Source organism: Schistocerca piceifrons, chromosome 11, assembly GCF_021461385.2.
Source record: "Schistocerca piceifrons isolate TAMUIC-IGC-003096 chromosome 11, iqSchPice1.1, whole genome shotgun sequence".
In the NCBI taxonomy this organism is placed as follows: Eukaryota; Metazoa; Arthropoda; class Insecta; order Orthoptera; family Acrididae; genus Schistocerca; species Schistocerca piceifrons.
Window position 1 is genome coordinate 71,033,818 of NC_060148.1, and position 21,575 is coordinate 71,055,392.

A 21,575-nucleotide genomic window follows, 5' to 3' on the forward strand; every position below is an offset into this window, starting at 1 on the left:
TTATTATGGCATAATGCCATACGTGCTAGAAGATGAAAACTTGCACTTGAAATACAGCGACTAGTTGAAACTAGCCAGTACTGTGGAATTAAAAATTTCGTTTCAAATACACTCCTGGAAATTGAAATAAGAACACCGTGAATTCATTGTCGCAGGAAGGGGAAACTTTATTGACACATTCCTGGCGTCAGATACATCACATGATCACACTGACAGAACCACAGGCACATAGACACAGCCAACAGAGCATGCACAATGTCGGCACTAGTGCAGTGTATATCCACCTTTCGCAGCAATGCAGGCTGCTATTCTCCCATGGAGACGATCGTAGAGATGCTGGATGTAGTCCTGTGGAACGGCTTGCCGTGCCATTTCCACCTGGCGCCTCAGTTGGACCAGCGTTCGTGCTGGACGTGCAGACCGCGTGAGACGACGCTTCATCCAGTCCCAAACATGCTCAATGGGGGACAGATCCGGAGATCTTGCTGGCCAGGGTAGTTGACTTACACCTTCTAGAGCACGTTGGGTGGCACGGGATACATGCGGACGTGCATTGTCCTGTTGGAACAGCAAGTTCCCTTGCCGGTCTAGGAATGGTAGAACGATGGGTTCGATGACGGTTTGGACGTACCGTGCACTATTCAGTGTCCCCTCGACGATCACCAGTGGTGTACGGCCAGTGTAGGAGATCGCTCCCCACACCATGATGCCGGGTGTTGGCCCTGTGTGCCTCGGTCGTATGCAGTCCTGATTGTGGCGCTCACCTGCACGGCGCCAAACACGCATACGACCATCATTGGCACCAATGCAGAAGCGACTTCATCGCTGAAGACGACACGTCTCCATTCGTCCCTCCATTCACGCCTGTCGTGACACCACTGGAGGCGGGCTGCACGATGTTGGGGCGTGAGCGGAAGACGGCCTAACGGTGTGCGGGACCGTAGCCCAGCTTCATGGAGACGGTTGCGAATGGTCCTCGCCGATACCCCAGGAGCAACAGTGTCCCTAATTTGCTGGGAAGTGGCGGTTCGGTCCCCTACGGCACTGCGTAGGATCCTACGGTCTTGGCGTGCATCCGTGCGTCGCTGCGGTCCGGTCCCAGGTCGACGGGCACGTGCACCTTCCGCCGGCCACTGGCGACAACATCGATGTACTGTGGAGACCTCACGCCCCACGTGTTGAGCAATTCGGCGGTACGTCCACCCGGCCTCCCGCATGCCCACTATACGCCTTCGCTCAAAGTCCGTCAACTGCACATACGGTTCACGTCCACGCTGTCGCGGCATGCTACCAGTGTTAAAGACTGCGATGGAGCTCCGTATGCCACGGCAAACTGGCCGACACTGACGGCGGCGGTGCACAAATGCTGCGCAGCTAGCGCCATTCGACGGCCAACACCGCGGTTCCTGGTGTGTCCGCTGTGCCGTGCGTGTGATCATTGCTTGTACAGCCCTCTCGCAGTGTCCGGAGCAAGTATGGTGGGTCTGACACACCGGTGTCAATGTGTTCTTTTTTCCATTTCCAGGAGTGTACATTGGATGCCTCTGCAGAAAAGGTTAATAAAAGCCAAATTTCTTTAGCAAACAGACAAAAATAACTTATTGTTCTGCAAGGCGATTAGTGCTTGACTGTCAGAAACTTGGAAATAAAGTAAAGTCTGAAACTAATAACGTATATCAGCCTTCGGTAATTATGTGAATGTATTTTAATTCACTTGATACCTCCCGGCCAAAGATATCCGTTTTGCTTTCATTTGACGCGAGAGTAAACGGAAGGAGAAAAAGCAAAGTCACTGAACGTTAACACGGGCCATGTGGAGACTGCCCACTATAAATCAGACTTCTCTGCGCATCGGCCTCGGATCTACTATATTTGCAAACCGGTCAACACTAAAAAAATCGAATTTTCAAAAGTACCCTAGAGCATCTTGTAAAACACATCATTCTGAAAAATTTGAAACAAAAACATACGTGTTCGAGAAAATATACATGTTATTTGGTCTTAAGTGTGCCGAAGTGCAGTGCCACGCCTCTTCACACAGCACTCTCTTACTGCACTGCACATCACTGCACTTCGCACTGTGGGACTCAAATGTGTATTTTGTAACGGATGCCATCGAACTACATTCAGGACAGCGGAAATTAAAATGTCCTTTGATTTTAAACAAAATAACCTTGCAATTAATACTGAATGGAATTATTTGTAACCGGAAGAAGAACTCTTCAGAAAATTTGGATTCTTTACTGCCTAATAGCTAATAACTTTCTGTTCTGGGTGACAAAATGAAATATAGGATACACAAAACCAGGTAAGACAAGAAACAAGCAAGACAGTACATATTTCTTCAATCCTTGCGTTCTTTTCTCACTAATCTAGGTGCTTTGTGAAACAAGGTTATTTTTCCTAAACAATATGAATTCCCCCCCCCCCCCCCCGCCACCGAAATTGGAGCCCGGTTCAGATACTCTGGTTTGCTGCGTGCAGAACCAACAGCACCATTTGTTTCCAGAAGCGGGAGAAGGTACTACTCAGAAGCGACTCTACTGCGCATGCGCGTGATTCCGCTCGTAACTGCTTAAATGAATCTAATGTAAACAGTTGTGAATTGGATGATGTTTTTTACCCATGATTTGCTAACACTACCGCCAGAGATTCTCATGTACATCCTCTGAAGTAGGATAACATCCACCCATTAGATTTCCCTTTTGCTATCTTCCCACAAGTCCCCCAGGATAAACTCTAGTGCAAGTGTCGATGAGAAGCCGAGTCAGAAGTGGAGGTGTGCTCAGGCAGCCGACTGGTCACGGAGACTGCCTGCAATAAGCAGCAAATCTGAGTTCCTGTTCCAGTGCGGCACAGATTTCCAATGGTCACTACAGATGTAACTCACTAGGGAACCATTTAAGGAATATTCGAATTACATTTTAAGACAAACCCGAAACAAGCTGCATCCTCATACCGGTACTAAATAATAACTTTGTAATTATTACTTTTATTTCTGTTTACCTTTCTTTCGTCATTTCTTCCCGAGTGTCTTCAATAACTTATATCTACAACCATTCACGTAAGTTTTGTTGAGTGGAATTGTGTGAAACATCCCGTTTGCATACCCATTTAATTCAGAATCAATTTGTAAGACACACAATCATCACTAAAAACAAAATCTAGATTCAACACATCAATATATAAAGAATCTTTGGAAATGGGTATGATTTGTATGTGACACTTCCTACGTAGCTAAAGTTGAGCGACTCTGAACTGAACTTAATTCTCACGGCAAATACAGAGAGCGAGAAATCTTCTGCACATGTGCTCAATCTTCAAAATATCATAGCCAAAAAAGTGAGAAATAAGTAATGTTTAATGGCAACTGTAACCTCTATCCAAAAACTGAAGGAATCTGTATTTTATTTTATTTACTATATCAGCTGATTAATGCCAAAATAAGCAGTACTCTGAGGGTAAGACTTGGGGACGTGTGGCAACACAACTCACCGGAAGCGACAGACGGCTGCGTCATCAGGTGGAGGGGTGTGTCTGGCAGACGTGGGAGGCGCAGCTGCAGCAGGAGTCCGGCTGTGGCCGCTGTGGGGTTGACGGTCAGAGTTGGGGGTGGGCCCGCCCCCTGTGGCGGTCGGCGAGCTGCACAGAGAAACACTGTGTGGGTGGGCGTGTTCACACAGGGGCTCACTGCAGGCGGTACAGCTGAGGGACTGTCCACCGGGGCAACAGGACACACAGTGCCAACAACACCAGCCTGTCACTTAAGGTGACTGTACCACCAATTAACTGGTCTTTTTCTGCACTACTTCTGCTATATACCCCAATGGCATAGCTTAAGATGCAAAACAACAAATTGTTCACAATGAAGCACAGACCAAATCCCAAACATCAGGGCCAACAATTTTGCTGCCCTGACAGAACAACTATCAGACACAATTTAGAAGCAGTTAAAGTCATCTGGCTGCTACTTTTGGTTGTGAGGTGATTTGAAAACTGATATATGGATGCTGAATTATATCACTGGAGGAAAGAGAGATATAGAGAGAGAGAGAGAGAGAGAGAGAGAGAGAGAGAGAGAGAGAGAGAGAGAGAGAGAGGAACTGATAAGTTGGGGTATCAACTTACTGTTTAAACTATATGGTCATGGATATGCAGGCACTCTGATGTGAAGCCCGAGGGAATGAAGAAGATGGACAAGAATTACAAGAGCTATGCTATAAAAGTTATCGAGAGTATATTCAAAATTTGCATTTCAGTAAAGCAAATAGAACTGTATATACGCATGTAATGTCTCCACAATTCGATTCCTTGAAAAGACAGCAGTGGTGATGTGTTTCATAAACAACAATTTTCGTGTTGAGCAGTTTGCAGTAGAGGCCACCATTAAAAGAAAAAAATGGATTACACAGTGTATGCAATTTTATCTGATGGACAACGTTTACAACTTGCGAAGTAACCTGTAGTCTACTGAATATGGATTTTTTTTTAAATTTAAAAAGAAACAAAATAGACTTGTCTGGAGCATATGTATCCGAGAGAGAGAGGCAACAAATGATAGCTGGATGAAAACGTCACATCAATACTGACATTGTGGGAGATATGTCGTACACCTGTAGATGAACAGCGAATATAATCTGCTGTATGCCCGTAGCAGGAAACCTGATAGGATTCCCTGGACGACCTCTGGTAACGCCACAAGGAACTTCAAAAAAGACAGGGGGCAGAGATTTCCTGTCTGCTTTGTTAAAGGGAATGCACGGAAAATATTCAGGGCGATAGCTGAACAGAGACGAGAAGGAAATGTGATTGTAAGGCACAGCCTTGAGTGTGACAATGTTACTGTGCTGGCTGGAGTATTCTCTTCTTGTTTGCCCCCAGTGTGCATGAGTAGCCCCAGTGCTCATAGCTCCTGCTTTACTGGATATCTCAGGGAGACATACCCTGCTCTTTGGGGCCAGTCACTTAGGGGTAGCGTCTTTTTTAGTAATCAGGAAAGTCTTCAGTCCCAGGTTTGAACCTCACCATCACTTTAATTTTGAATACGAATCATCAGCATTGGTGTCTGAAGACTTCCAGCATCAGGTGTCGCCCTCTTTCAGCCAACAGCCTTTCCAAAGAGGGCGGAGGGGCCGACAGAGGTTCAGGGCACTCTCTTTCCCTTGAGGTCTGAAACTGCTCCTAAATGAGGAAGAATTGGCAATGATCAAAGGTTGAGTAACCAACGAAAGGATAACGTTCTATGATTCTGGAGCTGGAAAGTTAGGAGTTCGAATGTGGTTGGGAGCCAGAAAATAAGAAACGGATTTCTGGTCACATGAGAATAGGGTAGTAGCAACAGCAGTAGGATTCAGTATCAATAGAAAGGCAGGGCAGAAAGTGAGTATAGATATGTTCTCATGAGAATCAAAAGCAAACCAACAACATGCATAGTTCAGGTATACATGATGACGTTGCAAGTTGAAGGTGGAGAGAGAGAAAAAGTGAGGATATTGAACAGGTAATTCAGTACTATGTAATAGTCATGGAGGGACTGAAACGCGATCATAGGGGAAGGAGTAGAAGAAAGGGTTACACGAGAATATGTACTTGATAATAGGAATAGGAGAGAACAAAGGCTAGTTAAGTTCTACAGTAAATTTATCGTAGTAATAGCTGGTATAGTCTGTTCAAAAAATCACTAGACGAGGAGGTATACTTGGAAAAGAACCGAAATATGGGAGGTTTAAAGTCACACCATATTATTGTCAGGCAAACATTTTGAAATCAGATACTGGACTGTAAAGCATACCCAGGAGTAGATATAGAGTCATAACAATTTAGCAGTGATTAAGAGTAGGCTCAATTTTACGAGACTCGTCAGGAGCAATCGATGTACAAAGAAGTCGAATACAGTAGTACTAAGGAAAGAAGAGATGAGATTTATGTTCTCTGAGGCTACAGTTACTGCAATAATAAGCAGCTCAACAGGTAGTTCAGTTGAAGAGGAATGGATATCTTTAACAACGACAGTAACAGAAGTTGGAAAGAAAAACGTAGGTACAAGGAAGCTAACTGCGAAGAAACCATGGAAAACATAAGAAATCCTTCCGCTGATCAATCGAAGATATAAGTTCAAAAATATTCAGGAAAATTCAGTAATAGAGAAATATGTCACCTAGGAATGAAATGAATAGGAAGTGCAGAGAAGCTAAGGCGAAATGGCACGAAAAATGTGAAGAAATCAAAGAAGAAATGATTCTTGGGACGACTGACGCAGCATATAGAAAAGTCAAAGCAATCTTCCACAGAATTAGAAGCAAGCGTGGTAACATTAAGAGCACAATGGGAATTCCAGTGTTAAATACAGAGGCGAGATCGGATAGTTGGAAAGAGTACACTGAAGGCCTCCCTGATTGGAACAACTTGTCCGATGGCGTGACAGAAGAAGAAGCAGGAGTCGGTATGGAAAACATTGGTGATTAGGATCAGATTTTAAAAGCGGTTTGGAAAATTTAGAATCGAAGAAGGCATAAGGTATAGACAACATTCAATCAGAAGTTCTAAAATCATTGGGGGAGGTGCAAAAGGTCTATTCTCACTGGTGTGTAGAATGTATAAGTCTGGCAATATACAATCTGACAGAAATATCATCTGCACGAATTGGAAACCTGCAAGAGCAGAGAAGTGTGAGAATTATCGCACAATCAGCTTAACAGCTCAAGCATCCCAGTTGCCAAGAAGGACAATACACAGGAGAATGGAAAAGAAAATTGAAGTTCCGTGACAGTCATAGGATTTGTGGTCCTGGAGAAAGCGTTCGGCAATATCAAGTGGTGCAAGATGTTAGAAATTCAGACAAAAATACATGTACGCTATAGGAGAAGTCAAGTAATTTGCAATATGTACAAGAGGCAAGAAGGTAAATTAAGAGTGAAAGACCAAGAATGAAGTACTCTGATTAAAAAGGGTGTCTGACAGGGATGTAATCCTTCGCCCCTACTGTTCAGTCTATACATCGAAGAAGCGATTACGGAAATAATGGAAAGATTGAAGAGTGGAATTAAAATTCAGGGTGAAATGATATAAGATTTGCTGATGACTGATTCCCTCAGTGACAGTGAAGAAGAATTACAGGGTTTGCTGAATGGAATGAACAGTCTAATGAGTACAGAATATGGAATCAGAGTAAATCAAAGAAAGGCGAAATTGATAAGAAGCAGAAGAAGAGAAAACAGCGAGAGACTTAGCATCGTGACCGACGATCAGTAAGTAGATGACATTAAGGTCTTATGCTATGTAGGCAGCAAAGAAACCCACGACGAACAAAGCAGGGACGAACAAAGCAGGGACGAACAAAGCAGGGACGAACAAAGCAGGGACGAACAAAGCAGGGACGAACAAAGCAGGGACGAACAAAGCAGGGACGAACAAAGCAGGGACGAACAAAGCAGGGACGAACAAAGCAGGGACGAACAAAGCAGGGACGAACAAAGCAGGGACGAACAAAGCAGGGACGAACAAAGCAGGGACGAACAAAGCAGGGACGAACAAAGCAGGGACGAACAAAGCAGGGACGAACAAAGCAGGGACGAACAAAGCAGGGACGAACAAAGCAGGGACGAACAAAGCAGGGACGAACAAAGCAGGGACGAACAAAGCAGGGACGAACAAAGCAGGGACGAACAAAGCAGGGACGACGTCAAATTCACACTAGCACTGCCAAAATGGGAATTGTGCTTACCTGTCTTCTGCTGGTGGCCCTCCGACCATACTGCTGACTTCAATGACTTCTTGCGGGTACTCGAGCACAGCGTCCGCCCAGCCCCGCGTGGCCATCACCTGCAGGTGGTCCTTTATGAAGGCGACGGCAGCCCTGGTGGCGTCCGGGCACGAGTGCCTCACTGCCGTGACGGCCGTCGCCGCTGCGGTCTCGACGGCCAACTGAGAGATCAGCTGGCGCTCGCAGGCAGCCTTCAGGGCCGACAAGCCGTATTTGTCGGCCGCCGAGAGCAGCTGGGCGGCCGTGTCGGGCAGCTGGGGGGCCTGCAGGGTATACGTGTAGGCGACCAGGAGCTTCAGCACCGGGCCCTCCACGTCGTCGATGCTCACCTGGCCGCAGCTGGCCTCCAGCATGTCGTGCGCAAACATCGCTGCGAACACGGGGCTCGCGGCTGCCAACACGGCCCTGTGAGCCGCCACCCTCGTCTCGCCCGCCACCAGCGTCACCAGGGCGTCTTCACCCCCATCTACCAGGGCGGCCAGGGCCTCGGTTGTGTTGTTCTGAACCTCCGTAACTGCCGACATGGTGGGTGGTCCTGAAACACAGTGCCACTGAGCAGCCCTCACACTGCACCCTCAACACTTGTACGAGGCGCATGCATACCTGTATGAAACAGCAGCTGTGAAAGTGTTGTCCACCCTAAATCAATTGCAACGTCACCAGTTTCCTTAAAATGACAAGGGCCCGTACTGCTTTGCGATCACCTAAGGTTTGTGACTACCAGCGCGGTGCTACGATAGACTGCTTTCACCTTCTAAAAATGTTATCGTTCTCAGTCAAAAGATGGTTTATTGATGTCATAGCAAAAAAATTGGCAAAGCAACAAACTTGTTTCAGCCATAAAGTTACACGACTTATATTTAAATCCAAGTTGGTGGCACCTCTAACTAGGAAAAATTTTCTTCCTCCTTATCTCAAGTTCCTCAGATCCGTGACACCTGATCAGAAGCAATGTACATCTAATGCAGAAATCAGTTTCCTCGGTGAATGTCTCAGGGTAGGCACGATTAAACTTGACCGGCCACCGTGGCCGAGTGGTTCTAGGCGCTTCAATCCGGAACCACGCGCCTGCTACGGTCACAGGTTCAAATCCTGCCTCGGGCATGGGTGTGTGTGATGTCGTTAGGTTAGTTAGGTTTAAGTAGTTCTAGGTTAAGTCCCATAGAGGTCAGAGCCATTTGAGCGGTTTTGAACCACTAGTCTAAATTCATTGGTATGTTTAACTCTCCTTTGAACAGATTGATACCTGCGTCTTCTTTCTTCAGAAAAAGATGCAGCGCCCACCTCCGTGGTAAAGAATGCTGCATAATACAATCATAAATCATGTCGCCATTTTATCCGATTGTTGCGAGCTATGGTGTACCCAGGTATTTCCAGGTTGAGCAGTTTAGGAATGAAACTCGTTGCCTCCATTTCCAGAGCATGTGTTGTGGAACTTCCGCACAAATATAAATTTGCATCTCCTTTTGGCGTGGACGTGTTTGTATAGCATCTTTGCCCCACAGAACGTTCGGGTACTTATTAGATGACACATACGTCATGGCTAAACCAAAGTAAGCTCCATCACAGCTCTGACATCACTCTTGACTCTCCTGGTCGTATGAGGGGGCAAACGACGGAGTCAGTGAAATAGTTCCACACCCTACAGTGTAAACTGGTTTCCGAAATTCAGACAAGTGGGTTTTGCGAGAACGGCGTCCACTTTTTTCGAAACGTGCCGAATCTCCATTCCACCAGCGTAAGACGTCTGCCGGATCGTTACGGTTCCGGGAGAGCGCCTAAGAATTCGTCCGAAGGCTTCTGTCGCGCCCACCCGACGTGGATCGAGACGCCGAGGCAGTGCTGTACAGCGTAGCGCCGGACGCCAACACACGGTCGCAGGCCGACACGTACACTGCAGGCTTCTGGAAGCCACCCGACCAACCCGAGTCTTCCTTCCCCATCCCTCGTTAGTTGTACATTTGCTTGCGTTTTATATCGCTTTGCGGTTTTTTCGCCTCCCCATACAAAGTATGCACTCAATGTTATAGGCTCAAGACTCTTGACACTGGCGTTGTAATCGCATAATGAACGACTTTTTACTGTTGTTTACAGGTACTGTGACCGTATTTTCCTACATCCAAGTGGTGCTGCATGTAAATAAACGAAGCGGTAAAAGCTGTAAAGCCATTTACATTTCCATACAGTCTTCGAGCATCGACATGTTCCTCGTCTAAGAATCAGACGTCATTGTCTTATAAATGTTTAATGTATCCTGAGATCAGTGGTGTAGTATTCTACTTTATTGTGACACTCGCAATGCGACAGTAGTTTACACTGAGCTTCCGCAGAGTTTTTCACTTAAACGGTTTTCTAGGTCATCACAAATTTGCCGAGATACTGAGCGGGATCGTGTCTGAATTATTAGTAGACAGAGAGCCATGGTCCCCATCACCTTCAGCATATTTTGGAGACACAATCTTCGTACGTGACTGCGCCATGTAACCGGCAGAGAAACGTGCGTGAAATGCAAGTAGTGGACTGGATATGCAGGCCGTGGCGGTGAGACACTCTGGACTCACATTCGGGAGGACAGTGGTTCGACCATACACCGTGCAGTGGTCTGCAGCAGGTCTGCAGACCAAGGGCGAATGAGTGGATGTGGCTGCTTGTCATTTGTGTCTTCTGCACGGGTTTTCTGTTTGCTGTCCACCCACACAGGTTTTTCTTCATAGTGTCTCTCTCAATAGGAGTGCCGTGATGGTGCCCTAGAAGAGGCATGACCTTTAAGGCAGCCCTACCGGTCTTCATTACCGAATGTTCCACAAATTGCAACAGGTATTTAGCTGTCTGTGTCTCATTTCCCAGGAAAACCGTGAGGAAGTGGTCTCATTTCGTCCATCATTAAAGTTGTTTACAAGCTTTCCAATGAGTACGACTTGCATTAAACTACTTTTCAATATTATATAATTTCCAATGGTGGTCATGTTTTCTTCTACAGAGTAATTTCCGTGTGTGGGTCTCACAAGTCAGAAACGATTTCACGGTGCCATCAATTTGGAATCATTACAGTCGCCTCATCAGTATGAATTGCAGACTTCACTAAACATTTGGCTGAGCTTTTGATATATTATCACTTTCTTCCACCCCAGAGAGGCGTTTTTGATGTGATGGGGCCTTCCACTGTAATTCCACATGTCTGATGGCATCTGGTCTTTATCAACCAACTGGTCTAGAAATAGTCAAATAATCGACGAAACTAGTTTTTCAGACAGTATTTTCTGAATAGACAGCCAACCATGGTCCAATATTTCTAAGACAATATATCGTAGTCCGGATAGATTGTTAGGTAACAATGTCTTTCTTAGTTTTTCTTAAGAGGTGACTTCTTTCCACGTTGATTAAAATGAAAATTGGAACTCGTAATCTCTGGTTCAGGAAATAATTTTCCAGCTGATGGGAATGGACATTAGCAACTTCCAGAGTCGTTATGAGAGAACAAGGTTCGATCCGAGCACATTTTTATTTGCCAAATAATAGTAAATATTAGGACTATATAGTATGTCTCAAATAGTGAGGTGCATTATGACTCCTAACATGTACACAATTATCTTTCATGATTCAAACCAACTGTTAGGAGTGGTTAAATTGTGCTCTGTGCAAAATTCTGCCAGGCAGCTTCCCCTTTCATTCCCTTAATTCAATTCATTTTCCTCCAACTTTCCTTCCACTTCGTATTCCGACTATCGATTTCGAGTGCCGCATCACAAGTTTTCATCTCGCTTAAAGATCTGAGCAATTTCTCCTCTCTCAAAAAGCATTTCCTTAATCTCTTCGTCATTTTCGGAACTAGTTGACGTGCAAGCCAGTACTTCTGTAACTGGTTTGGCTGTGTGTCTGTCCTGGCTGTGGTAGCGACTTCACTGTGCTGCTCAGATAGCAGTAAGATGTTAGTGTTTTCGGCCGAGAACGATATTAGATTTCCAGTGACCTCAGGGAGAAATCTAAGGTGGAGCTATTCTCAAACACACGGATTTCTTGCTACCAGATGCTGAGAAGAAGACAGGCATTGTGAAGAATCTAGCCACATCAAGATCAAGGACCCAGATTAAAATACGTAAGCACAATCATCGTCCAACTGAGCTACTTATAAAATTACGGGGGCGTTCGATCTGCAACGCTACACTTTTTTCTCGGCCAATTTCAGTTGGAAAAATGCGAAATTTTGTGAGACATCGTGGAACATTTCTGCTTCAGCCCCTACAGCTTCATGGAATTCCATCAGCTGACAGCACCATATGTAGCCTCCAAAATGGCGTCCGTAAAGGAGGTGCGACCCAAGCAGAGAGCTGTCACTGAGTTTCTTTCGGATGAAAACCACAGCATCGGAGATCTTCATACCCGCTTGCAGAATGTCTGAGGAGATTTGGCAGTGAACAGAAGCACCGCGAATCACAGTGGGAGGTGTCTGTCAGCGTCAGAAGAGCTTACTGGTGATCCACGCCTGGCCTAGCAGCGCCATCGTCGCAGCAAGGTTGTGCACATCTGGCCGACCTCCGCGTGTCGGTCAGCTGCAGACGGCTGTGACTCCTGCGATGTGGGGACGTGCTCTCATTCAGGGTGACCGGTGGATCACTCAGAGCTGAACAACCCGCATCTCGCACCTTCCGACTTCCGTCTGTTTGGTCCAACGAAGGATGCACTCCACGGCAAGCAGTACACGGATGATGGGCAGGTCACTGATGCAGCAAGACGTGAGTGGCTAATCAACTGTTTACTCACTCGGTCAGTTTTGTCAGTTGAATGAAACAACCAGATGAAACTGGCCATGTCAGCTATATGAACACTTTTTCAACCACACTCTCGGTTTTCAATGTAGCTAATTATTACGAATTGTCATCTTACATCGAAAGCGGAGCTGGGAGGAGAGCAGAATTTTGGTTCTCACGCTGGCACAGCTGATTTCAAGTGAATAACTTCAGTACTTTCGGAGATATAAATTTTTACCTAAGGGACGACTGTGATGGATTCATCTATAGTATCAATTGAAACTACAACCAGAAGTACAGGTCCATAAAATCTAATTGTCCGGAATTTTCTTTCCTTTCATTACCACAGATTTCTGACTAAATAAAAAGTACTTTGGAAAATTATTATCTGAACGTGTTTCGGCTACGCACGTGTTTCGCAGGGTCTGAAGAGATACGTTGAAATTTTATGGAAATTAAGTAAATGTATGTGTGAGAACGTTTCTTGTACAATAGTGGAATTTGTGGCGTATGCCCGACTTAGTTTGGTTTTGTAAAAGGCATCCAGAAGGGGAGTTGAGTATTAAACTTTTAAGTAATTTATGTTGCGGAATGCAATCTAATTTTGTCTTCATTAAATTTTATTTTGTTTCAGAATTACGCGATTTCTCGTCTAAATTACCTGCAGTAATCTGACTGGCTGTTATTAAAAATACCTGAAGTATACAAGTGCTCGAAATGATCTGATTGGCTGTTTAACATATTAGCCAATAGGAATTAAGCATATCCCGTGCGTACGAGTATGGCTTTGTGCCTCCGATCTAGGAGCCGATTAAGTTGTTCGGGAACCATCTTCTGGTAAACGCCTGTGTTAAATCGCGCTGATCAAATTTATTCCGAAATAAAGAAATTTGCGCGTTTTATTGCTTCTGCTGCCGTTGACAAAGAGCGACTACAGTACTGAATATTTTGTGAAAGCCTGAGATTTGTGAGTGATTTATTTTAGGAGATATTCGCATGTGAACATTTTATTTCGTACACAAACACTGCGCGGCGTGTTTCGTGCCGATTACGTGACATTATATGCATTATAGGAATGTTTCTATACTGCGTCTGGGTGAGTGATTGCCGCAATTCTTAAATCAGCCCAGAACATTGCCATTCTGCATGCTCATCGAGGAGCTAAGGACTGCACTGAGTACAGGTTATTTCTGGAGGAGACAATATTCCATAAAACCACATTTAGAAAGTATGTAGAACCAACGTCAAATCCTGACTCTGCGAATACATCACAACTCCATTCGTATGGCTCTCGCACAGATCACGAAGACAAGTTTAGACTGATTACTGCACACACAGAGGCACTTTAATGATTCTTCACACACCCCTGAACGTGAATGGACCATGAGAAACTCTTAGTAAGTGATACGATGGATGTACCCACTGCCATGCACTTCACAGTCGTTTCAATGGTGTAAATAAATGAGACTCAGTTTGGGAGGAGGAAGAATCACACTACCTATTAAAAGACCGTAACTGATTGGTTTCTCCAGTAAATATAAGAGCCTTGCTGCTCTCACACGTAAACAACTCGGGTGATACATAACGAGTCCGTAATTATGAGCAATACATCATCCATCCGCGGTAACTATAGACTTTGCATTACTGTACTGAAACTTCCTGCAGAGCTGAAAGGAACATTTACAACTTAACGGTCGTTAAATACTGGAAGAAACCCATAGTGTGTGGCGTTTTCAGTCCTTATTACGACCATGTGCTCCCTCTGAACGTCATCACGTCATCAGCGCACACAAATGCAACTGTGAGGCTACATAAATGGACGGCTGTGTGTCTACCAAACGTCGGTTTTCGTCATTTGGTTTTTTTTTTCCCTGTATGCAGACATCGTGAAGTGATCAATGGGCAGAATTACTCACAACAGAGTCAGTGCCCATACTGACACATACGATGAGTTTCATTATGCACTTAGTCGGGGAACTGCGATTGTGCAACACTATTGCATTGTCGGTAACATATGAGACACTTCGCCCGGCTAAAAACCAGGACGCCCTTCCTGCCGAAAAAGAGACACGCAAGATTCTCCTGTCCTCCGGCAAAGTGGCTCTGCTTCCCCACTCAAACCACCAACCTCCGAAAACCATGCAGTCCTTAAAGGACTGCTTAAAACCTATTCGTGGCTCAAAGTCAGATCCCTTATCAGCGAAGAGCCGTCGAATGACATCAGTTGAGTGGAAAAAGCTAGTCAAGAGGTATCGATTATATTTATCACATCACCCACCAAATGTCTGAAGTACGGCAAGCTGCAATCATTCTGGAGTGTTCTACATGGTAGAAACAGATTTCCTCTGGAAAAAATTAACAGCAGCTACTGCACCTTACAAACACATTCCCGCTGGGAATCGAACCCGGGACCCCGTGCGCGGGAAACGAGAACGCTACCGCAAGACCGCGAGATGCGGACACCTCTTCACTGTGCACGCAGCAGCCGCTTTCCACCAGCCTCGCCGCGTGACGTCACCCGCTGACCCTGGACTGGCGACCCGCAGTTGTCCGCACTGCGCGGACGCCCGCTTCCCGCCCACAAACCGCTGTTCCGCAGCGCCAGCGCGTATCCTCGAAGCTTACAGGCTTGCAGCGAAATGAGGACGACGAGAAAAATCGAGAAACTGCGGCCAATACAGACGCCTTACCGAGGATCACCCTACCCACGCGCCATTCGCTAGCGTAACTGGAGTGAAAAGATAATATCAAGAGAAATGTTGTCGAGATCAGTATCTTAGTTGCCACTAATGTCCGCTGTGATACTATCAGAAACCGACAGGGTCCCCCCACCGTTGGTAATTGTTACAGTATTACATCGGCTGCATTCTAGGGCAGGACCAGAAATTCGAGGGTATTTTAGTCAGCACGTACTCCAAACTATGTTACCTATTTCATCGTCAACACTGTCATAGTTCGACTTCTTAACGTACAATAACATCTGTTTCGTAAAAAAGCATTCCTGGGGGAACCCGTATTTCTCTCTCGTTTCTGTTCTGCCACTTAATAGCAAGCTGAATCTATCCTACCTACATGACCTGTATAAAGGTCAAAGCTGCATGTCGCTGCCTCGTGGTATCACCGAAACAACGAGAAAACTCGTTCGTTCTGAGATTAAACTGAGCACATAGAATAGTCGCCCAGAAGAAGGTTGCAACCCTCATTTTTACAGAAGTTGGGTTTTGCATGGAAAAAGGTTGTTAACAGTAATTGGCGCAAGGTAGGGATACCGGAACTGTCTACCAACTCTTGTGTTGGCGTCAGATTGCCAAGTTTGCGTTGCACAGAACGAGGGTGTATCCATACGCAAGATGGCGGACACAGCAAGTACCGGTACACTTATTACGGTCAGTACTCAAAAACCGGTCACCTCTATACAACATGACTGTAGAGGTCTGGTCTCTTGAGTATGGAACTGTAGCGTGTCTGCCGATTCATGTGCTTTGCATCGTCCGCCATGTTGTAGTTCGGCAAACATATTTCCATCGGTCCCTACGTGATAAAGAATTGCAGACCCATTTCTTGTTTTGAACTTGATGTCAACATGTGATGTAATAGCCTGATGTGGAAGCAGACTCCGGAAGTATTTTCTTTTCGTGTTCTACTGACATTTCCTAGCAGCCATGTTGCAGTTTGGCAAGAAACGAAATACGAGCACCTACGGCTGGCACGACCTGACAGCTGAAGTTCAACATGGAGGAAGTACAGAGATGACCGTGAGGAACACACGAACAGAGGCAAACAGTGTAAACAACGTGTGAGTCGGTGGCGTTACGTGAAGCGTAAACGACTCACGGCTGCTGGAAAACAATACACTACTGGCCATTAAAATTGCTACACAAAGAAGAAATGCAGATGATAAACGGGTATTCATTGGACAAATATATTATACTAGAACTGACATGTGCTTATGTTTTCACGCAATTTGAGTGCATAGATCGTGAGGATTCAGTACCCAGAACAACCGCCTGTGGCCGTAATAACGACCTTGATACGCTTGCGCATTGAGTCAAACAAAGCTTGGAAGGTGTGTACAGGTACAGCTGCCCATGCAGCTTCAACATGATACCACAGTTCATCAAGAGTAGTGACTGGCGTACTGTAACAGGCCAGTTGCTCGGACACCATTGACCAGACATTTTCAATCGGTGACAGATCTGGAGAATGTGCTGGCCAGGGCAGCAGTCGAACATTTTCTGTATCCAGAAAGGCCCGTACAGGACCTGGAACATGGGGTCGTGCAGTATCCTGCTGAAATGTAGGGTTTCACATGGATCGAATGAAGGCAAGAGCCACGGGTCGTAACATATATGAAATGTGACGTCCACTGTTCAAAGTGCCGTCAATGCGAACAAGAGGTGACAGACGTGTAACAAATGCCACCCCATACCATCACGCCGGGTGATACGACAGTACGGCGATGACCAATACACGCTTCCAATGTGCGTTCACCGCGATGTCGCCAAACACGGATGCGACCATCGTGATGCTGAAACAGAACCTGGATTCATCCGACAAATGACGTTTTGCCATTCGTGCACCCAGGTTCGTCGTTGAGTACACCATCGCAGGCGCTCCTGTCTGCGGATGCAGCGTCAAGGGTAACCGCAGCCACGGTCTCCGAGCTGATAATCCGTGCTGCTGCAAACGTCGTCGAAGTGTTCGTGCAGATGGTTGTTGTCTTGCAAACGTCCCCATCTGTTGACTCAGGGATCGAGACGTGGCTACACGATCCGTTACAGCCATGCGGATAAGATGACTGTCATCTCGACTGCTAGTGATACGAGGCCGTTGGGATCCGGCACGGCGTTCCGTATTACCCTCCTGAACCCACCGATTCCATATTCTGATAAAAGTCATTGGATCTCGACGAAAGCGAGCAGCAATGTCGCGATACGATAAACCGCAATCGTAACAGGCTACAATCCGACCTTTATCAAAGTCGGAAACGTGATGGTACGCATTTCTCCTCCTTACACGAGGCATCACAACGTTTCACCAGGCAACGCCGGTCAACTGCTGTTTGTGTATGAGAAATCGGTTGGAAACTTCCCTCATGTCAGCACGTTGTAGGTGTCTCCACCGGCGCCAACCTTGTGTGAATGCTCTGGAAAGCTAATCGTTTGCATATTACAGCATCTTCTTCCTGTCTGTTAAATTTCGCGTCTGCAGCACGTCATCTTCGTGGTGTAGCAATTTTAATGGCCAGTAGTGTACAGAGGTATCAAAGAAGGGGTGTTAATAGTGGCAAAATCACCAGATGAGGTATGTAGAGCAAGATTATTTTTCAAGTACATGTTTTTTAATCTACATGTGACCCTTACAAGTGCTTGTTAGTCAAATAACGAGGTCAGTACACTTGTTTCATTGTAACTTTGTCATTCGTTGTATAAACCTGTGTGCAACAGAATGTTTCCTTCTTCCTGAAAAAGGAATTTAGTTTTGTCTGTTACAACCTTGTTCTGGGCGGCTATTTAATTGTAATAGTAGTCTCTACTTTGCCGCTCTTTATACTGAATTCAAGGTATTACTACCGGCAACAACTGCAAAGTAAAGCTTACTCACTTCATAGAACAGTACGTATGTCACTGGATACGCGATGTTCTGTGGCTGCAGGTCCTAGCGGATTTAGACGAGCCTCGAAATAAAACACGACGCTGTCTTCAGCTTTATAAATGACTTCCACAGCTCAGGGACATTACACAGCTGAGTGTACCTGGCGTCAACATGACAGCGACTACATTCTTAGACCCAAATCCTACGGATTAGATCGCATGCATTACGACAATTCCAAGCGTAAGAACTAGGAAAAACAAATAAAAGGTAATTGTCATCGTCAAACAGGAAAGCGGGACTATGACATACGACATATTTCTTTTAACGATAGCTTACTCACGACCATTTATGCTTCTGCTCTCTCTCTCTCTCTCTCACACACACACACACACACACACACACACACACACACACACACAGCATTAATAAACTAATTATACAACAGTCTTCACAAATGAAGTAGTGGTCGGTATTATTTCGAAAGTACGAGTATCGTGAAAGTCTGTGGTGATTTGATGTATTTAACTTGTTGAACTGTATTGCCAATGAAGGCAGATCTAATTACATGGCGATGTCTTTCGAACGACGTGATCTCTTCCTCTCACAAAGCACAAACGGCCAGCTGCCGTATTCCTGTCGCGCGCATTATTCTCAGCTCACTGAGCAATGTGTTGTCACCTTCTCAACTGTTTACTTTTCTCAGCAACAACCGTTTTATTCGCGAATCGCATTGTCAGTTTGCAAGCCGTTAAGTCAGTAAGCAGTATATAGCATGTCCGTCTCGTATTGCCCGACGGCTACGCTCGTCATTAGTTTTAATACTCGTCAGATGAAGAAAAGGAATAAAATACTTTGTAAACTTTCCATTCCAGTCGCTCAGTGTTAAAAATACGATGGGTTATGGGATTCAATCACAATTCCAACAGCATTGGCGGTTTATTTTTGTGTCAATTGCTAACCTTTCCTAATTCGAAGAAGCATCACTATTTTGTGAGTAACGGTCACATTCGTCTTGTTGACCGGTTTAATTGTACTTCTTGCCAAAACACACTATAATTTTAACATTCATTTTTGGAACAGCTACTGTGAAAGAATTCTGAAAGTGTCTCATTAAACAAGTATTTGGCGACCAGAGAGCTCAATAGCTTACGAAGAACCTCATTGTGTCTACTTGTGGTATAGTTCAATTCTTTTATCTCGGCGGTTCGCGCATGCCCGCCCAGACGCGGGAGATTGCTGCGTTGCCAGTTGCACGCGCCAAGAGAAGCAGCGCCATAGTATAGTATAGTTCGCAAACTTACGTTTATGGGGGAGCGCGCAGTTTATGAAGTAAAGCCGCCACAGCCGCATTAACCCTTTCGCTGCTACAGAGACGTGCTCCCCGCATTCCGCGCTGTGCGCGATTTTGTCATCACTGCACTGCTCGCCTGTGCAGACACATGGTGTTCCCACTGCTTTGACACACTTATTCGATTTCACATAATCTATCTGGCCCAAAAATTTGATTTTAACACATCATCTTCACTGATAACTTCCCCCCGTAACTGACGATTATGTTTCGATGTTCAACGCAGTTATTGCGCAGATTAAGTGTAGTAAACCATTGCACGAAATTTTGAAGTGTTTGCAGAGGCAAAAGTCCACACCGTATACTTTCCGTATAGTCGATTTTAGTTGCCACTAGAAATTTCAAATAATTACATTCAAACGAATGAAATTCATGAAGACACTTCGATATTGTTTTTAAATAAAGGAAATATTAAACACCGCACAATGTTTGAACTCAGAACCTTTTGCTTAGCAGCCAAGCACCTTCACCATTACGCTAACGCAGCTCGTCATTCAACATAATTCCTGGAGGACTTTAAAGTATCACGCAAAATACCGTCAAACACTGTTGGTATGACTATGAATTATTCACGTTTCATCCAAGTACAATAGGAAATAGCCGGCCGTGGTAGCCGAGCGGTTGTAGGCACTACAGCCTGGAACCGCGTCAGCGCTACAGTCGCAGGTTCGAATCCTGCCTCGGGCATGGATGTGTGTGATGTCCTTAAGTTTGTTAGGTTTAAATAGTTCTAAGTTCTAGGGGACTGATGACCTCAGAAGTTAAGTCTCATAGTGCTCAGAGCCATTTGAACCATTCTGTAATTTGTGAAAAAATGTGAAGTCACTTTAAAGCAGAGTCAACAGTTAGCAAGCTACTAAAGCTACCTTAAGATTTAATTGAAACAAAAATAGCTCTTTTAAGCAATGACACTTTACGGTGTGTGGCGGAGGGTACTTGGGGCAGGAAGGCCATTCTGCGCTCCGTCGCCACGTCAGCCTTGCTGCCGCACACTCCTCTCCCACACAGCAACAGGTACTTTTTTTCCGCGGGTGTGGCCGCACTGCGCCAGCTGCCCGGGGAAGTCCCGGCCTCTGTGGAGCCTGGGCTGGCCGCGGCGGGCGGCCGCTCCCCGGTGGCAGACCGCTCTCTCTCTCTCTCTCTCTCTCTCTCTCTCTCGCAGTGGCTGTGCGCCTCCTCAGTGTTTCAGCCTCGCAGCCGGAGTATTTGCCTCCGCGCTTATCAGCAAAGCATCAACCACACCCGCGTATTCAGGCTGTCGAGACGTTTACGCCCCACATGAGGATGCTAACGTGGAAGCTTCACTCTTGCCAGCTAAGGTATCCGCCCACGCCTTACGGCAGAAATTTCAACATGTCTAGATACGCAAGCTTCATCCATCGTGCTTCACAAAACTAAAGTGTCAGCAAGTTTTACAATAGTATAAGCAACCCGGCAGTGGCAAAGATTCACTTTAGGTTATCTCCTTTATACAGAACATGTGCAAGCGTAACATCTGACACAATAATGAAAAACTTACGAAATCGCCATTTATTCTGCTTTTTTCCCGATACACAAGTTGTTAGGGCTTGACAAACATATCCCTATATATAAAGGTAGGTTCGTGTAGATGGGAAACAAGTTTTACATTTATTGGGTACTGTATTCGAATTTCGCGATTCCGGACTGACCGCCGCTGTTTGCGAAACACGAAAATTTGGGCCGGATCTGAACTCTAACCCGAATGCCGCACAAACTTCTACAGCTCACGTCAATCCGGGTTCGTAAAACGCGAAACCATTTGGTAATGTTTACCACAGCTGTAATCGTGAGAAGAGTGTGTCTGCATGTGTCAAGGGCACTGAAGTGTGATCCGGAGATGAAATTAACACGTACATTGCAAACATGGAGTTGAATTTATTTCAGAACTACGTATCACTGTATTTCGATTTAGAATCTCGTTGAGTACACTGGAATATGCAATTGGAATTATCGTGCATTGACGGAGACTAATGGGTTACGATTTCCCACAATACTGTTGTCACGGCGTAAGTAGGAGACTGGAGCTATGGCTTGGCCCACTTTAAAAGTATGCTCTCTTCTTCATCAGCGGTAGGATTAGCTTCCGTTTTGTTTTGCAAAG

The 21,575-nt window shown here is 45.5% G+C and overlaps 2 protein-coding genes across 3 annotated transcripts in view; both read right to left on the bottom strand.

The window, feature by feature from the left end:
- The window catches only part of LOC124719980 (ankyrin-1-like), a 301,612-nt gene that overhangs the window by 268,152 nt on the left and 11,885 nt on the right, over nucleotides 1-21,575 (bottom strand). The window lies entirely within an intron of this gene.
- Nucleotides 1-21,575, bottom strand: part of LOC124719983 (BTB/POZ and MATH domain-containing protein 3-like) — a 100,335-nt gene that overhangs the window by 50,203 nt on the left and 28,557 nt on the right. Inside the window, exons 1-2 of one of the 2 annotated variants that reach the window (XM_047245209.1) lie at nucleotides 7,724-9,155; nucleotides 3,496-3,642 (exon numbers count right to left, since the gene is read on the bottom strand). In XM_047245209.1, the coding sequence (XP_047101165.1) occupies nucleotides 3,496-3,642; nucleotides 7,724-8,286 (710 nt within the window). In that variant the 5' untranslated portion in view covers nucleotides 8,287-9,155. Of the gene's footprint in view, nucleotides 1-3,495; nucleotides 3,643-7,723; nucleotides 9,156-21,575 lie in introns of those variants that run through there. The other variant, XM_047245208.1, reaches the window with a different exon arrangement.